This window comes from Ciona intestinalis, unplaced genomic scaffold (assembly GCF_000224145.3).
Source record: "Ciona intestinalis unplaced genomic scaffold, KH HT000018.2, whole genome shotgun sequence".
NCBI classification, from domain to species: Eukaryota; Metazoa; Chordata; class Ascidiacea; order Phlebobranchia; family Cionidae; genus Ciona; species Ciona intestinalis.
The window spans coordinates 45,974-48,404 of NW_004190340.2; the positions used below are offsets into that span (position 1 = coordinate 45,974).

Genomic DNA, 2,431 nt, shown 5'->3' on the forward strand with positions numbered 1-2,431 from the left:
TTTCTCAACCTTTTATTAGTGCTCACTTTTAGAGTAACTTAACGGTCATTACCTTTTTTATTTGAATAAAACAATCTAGGTTTATTTAAATGATTAAAGTATTTTATTTTATTCACTAGTCTACAACATTATTTAACAGAAACACGGCTATGAGTCCTCTGGGTATCAAAGGAGGAATGGTTGTTTGTACTTGCATCGTTTATGCATTCTATACTATTAAAATTATCCTGTGTTTAAATATATTTTAGCTGATGAATTTGAATCACCTGAACGATTGGCAGAATACATTCATTATCTTGATCAAAATGATGAAGCTTACTTAAAATACTTGGCTTACAAAGATCAACCGGAACTTCCAAATAAATGGTTATCGGAAACTCTTAATAATCGAAAGTGGGATTTAAATGGAGAAGATACAAACAACTTTGTTGGTGGATATGAATGTTATGTTTGTGGAGAGGTAAAATTCATTCGAGGCGTTTTGTCTGATAAAAAATAGGAGGAAAATTGTCGGAATAAATAAATAGAAAAATATCTTTAAAGTTTGCTTTAAGTTTTTTTTGGTGTAGTTGTACAAACCTTACCTTGATATTTTTTACTCTGGACGTTCTTTTGATATATGTAAATTCAAAATCTTATTATTGGTTTTTGTCATAATACAAATATATATAGTTTTTCTTAAATTACAGATGCATAGGATGGAGGCAAAATTGAGAAAAGGAATAAAAATCTCACCGCGTGTTGTACCACATAATCATTTAGATTGTTCACCACCCCAACCATCTATTGGAGATATATCTGATATTCCACCAAATGATCAGTATGTAATAGTGTTTATGTTATAGACCAGTGTTACCCTATCTTTTTAAATGCCCCACTCCCCCCCTGGACAACGAGCGGTGTATCAAACACCCCCGCAAAAAAAGTAAAACTAAGTTATTTATCATTCATCACTTAAAGTCCTACTTTAATTAAAGAAATGAGGGTAGTGAGTGGTGCAATGCCGTCAACCTCTTGCAGCGGCGGACAAAGCATTCCCCCCCACTACAACATATGCAAAGAAGGCAATCATGTGCCCAATAAATTTTTTCAGTCAAACATCATCATTTCCCGTTTTACGCTTTATAGGCACATCGGGGTACAGCTGCCCTGAGTTACTCTCACCTGTCCAGCTTAGCTAGTGACCCCAAATTGCCCAGTTTATAGCCAGTGGCTACATTGGGAACCACTGTAATCATACAGTATTACCGCTAAGCTTTTATTTGGTAATTCACTGTATTTACCTTTACAGCTTACATAATTGGATCAGTGATTATTGGCAGAATCTTGATCAAGCAGTTGCATTGCGTGATATGGTGTTGGAGGGTGTGAGTGACTCAGAATCATTGTGGTCATATATTGAACGTAGATATCATGCTGGGGAGGGAGCCATGCAACACAACGAGTTATGAGAATTGGGTTGTGAAAAGAGGTATTTCTTAGTTTTATAAATCTTTATCCAAATAAGTGATTAATTTTGTTCTCTTTCTCAAATGAAAGTTTTTGTCACAAATAAGTCCAGTGACTGGCTTTATTTATGTCAATGTATTCAAGAATTTTAAGTATCCATGGTTTATTTTTTACATCTCAGTTTATAACAAGATTATGCAAATCTTAAAGGAACAATAATTTAATTTAACCAATTTTGCGACTTGTGGAGATTGATCTTGTGCAAATTCAAAAAATGTTATACATGGCAACATAGACAATTTAGATGAACATAAAAACAGAAGCAACAATTTAAACGATTTTGTGCTTGGTGTTTAACATAGGTTAATGTAGCGGTTTAATGATTTAAACAATGATTAAATGAAAGTTGATACAGTCTCACTTGTTCATGTAAATGTGACAGCTATTTAATGAAACTTTGCAGAGTTAAACTTTGGTGGTCGAGGTCGGACACACGGGGTCAGTGCAACACGTTCCACCCATCAGTAAAGCGCCCTCTGGTGATTGAATGCAATCATTTGATGTCAAAGTGATCGCCAATGAGCCGTGACTTTGATTGCTTCGTTGTCGCTGACGTGTCATGTTGGCTGCTCGACTGACACGAACACGTTTACGAACAAAAATATCCAATGGTTTTATGCATGATCTGAAATTACAAATAAACCAAAGTTTCATATAATATGTTGCAAAAATTTGTATAATTTCATTGGCATTAGTTAAAATTGAGACATTAACCAAAAGATTTACCATAGATGCACGCAGCGATAGTTTGATGTGTAACTTGTGCTGATAATAAATAATTAAACGTCTGTGGAACACCACACAACGAGATATTTTAATTTACCAAGATAAAAATATGAATACTTACCTTTACTACAACATATTTAAAGCTTACCCATAAAGTACACTGAGTACATTTGAATATAAGATTGGATTGAGAGCC

The 2,431-nt window shown here is 34.1% G+C and overlaps 1 protein-coding gene across 1 annotated transcript; it reads left to right on the forward strand.

Moving 5' to 3' along the window:
* Window positions 1–149: 149 nt before the first annotated feature.
* LOC100181874 (alpha-(1,3)-fucosyltransferase 11-like) lies at window positions 150–2,167 on the forward strand. Its single transcript, XM_018814968.2, has 5 exons — window positions 150–186; window positions 249–460; window positions 690–820; window positions 1,292–1,471; window positions 1,913–2,167. Exons 1-4 carry the CDS (start codon window positions 150–152, stop codon window positions 1,449–1,451), a joined length of 540 nt encoding a protein of 179 aa, XP_018670513.2. The 3' UTR covers window positions 1,452–1,471; window positions 1,913–2,167.
* The last annotated feature ends 264 nt before the right edge of the window (window positions 2,168–2,431 follow it).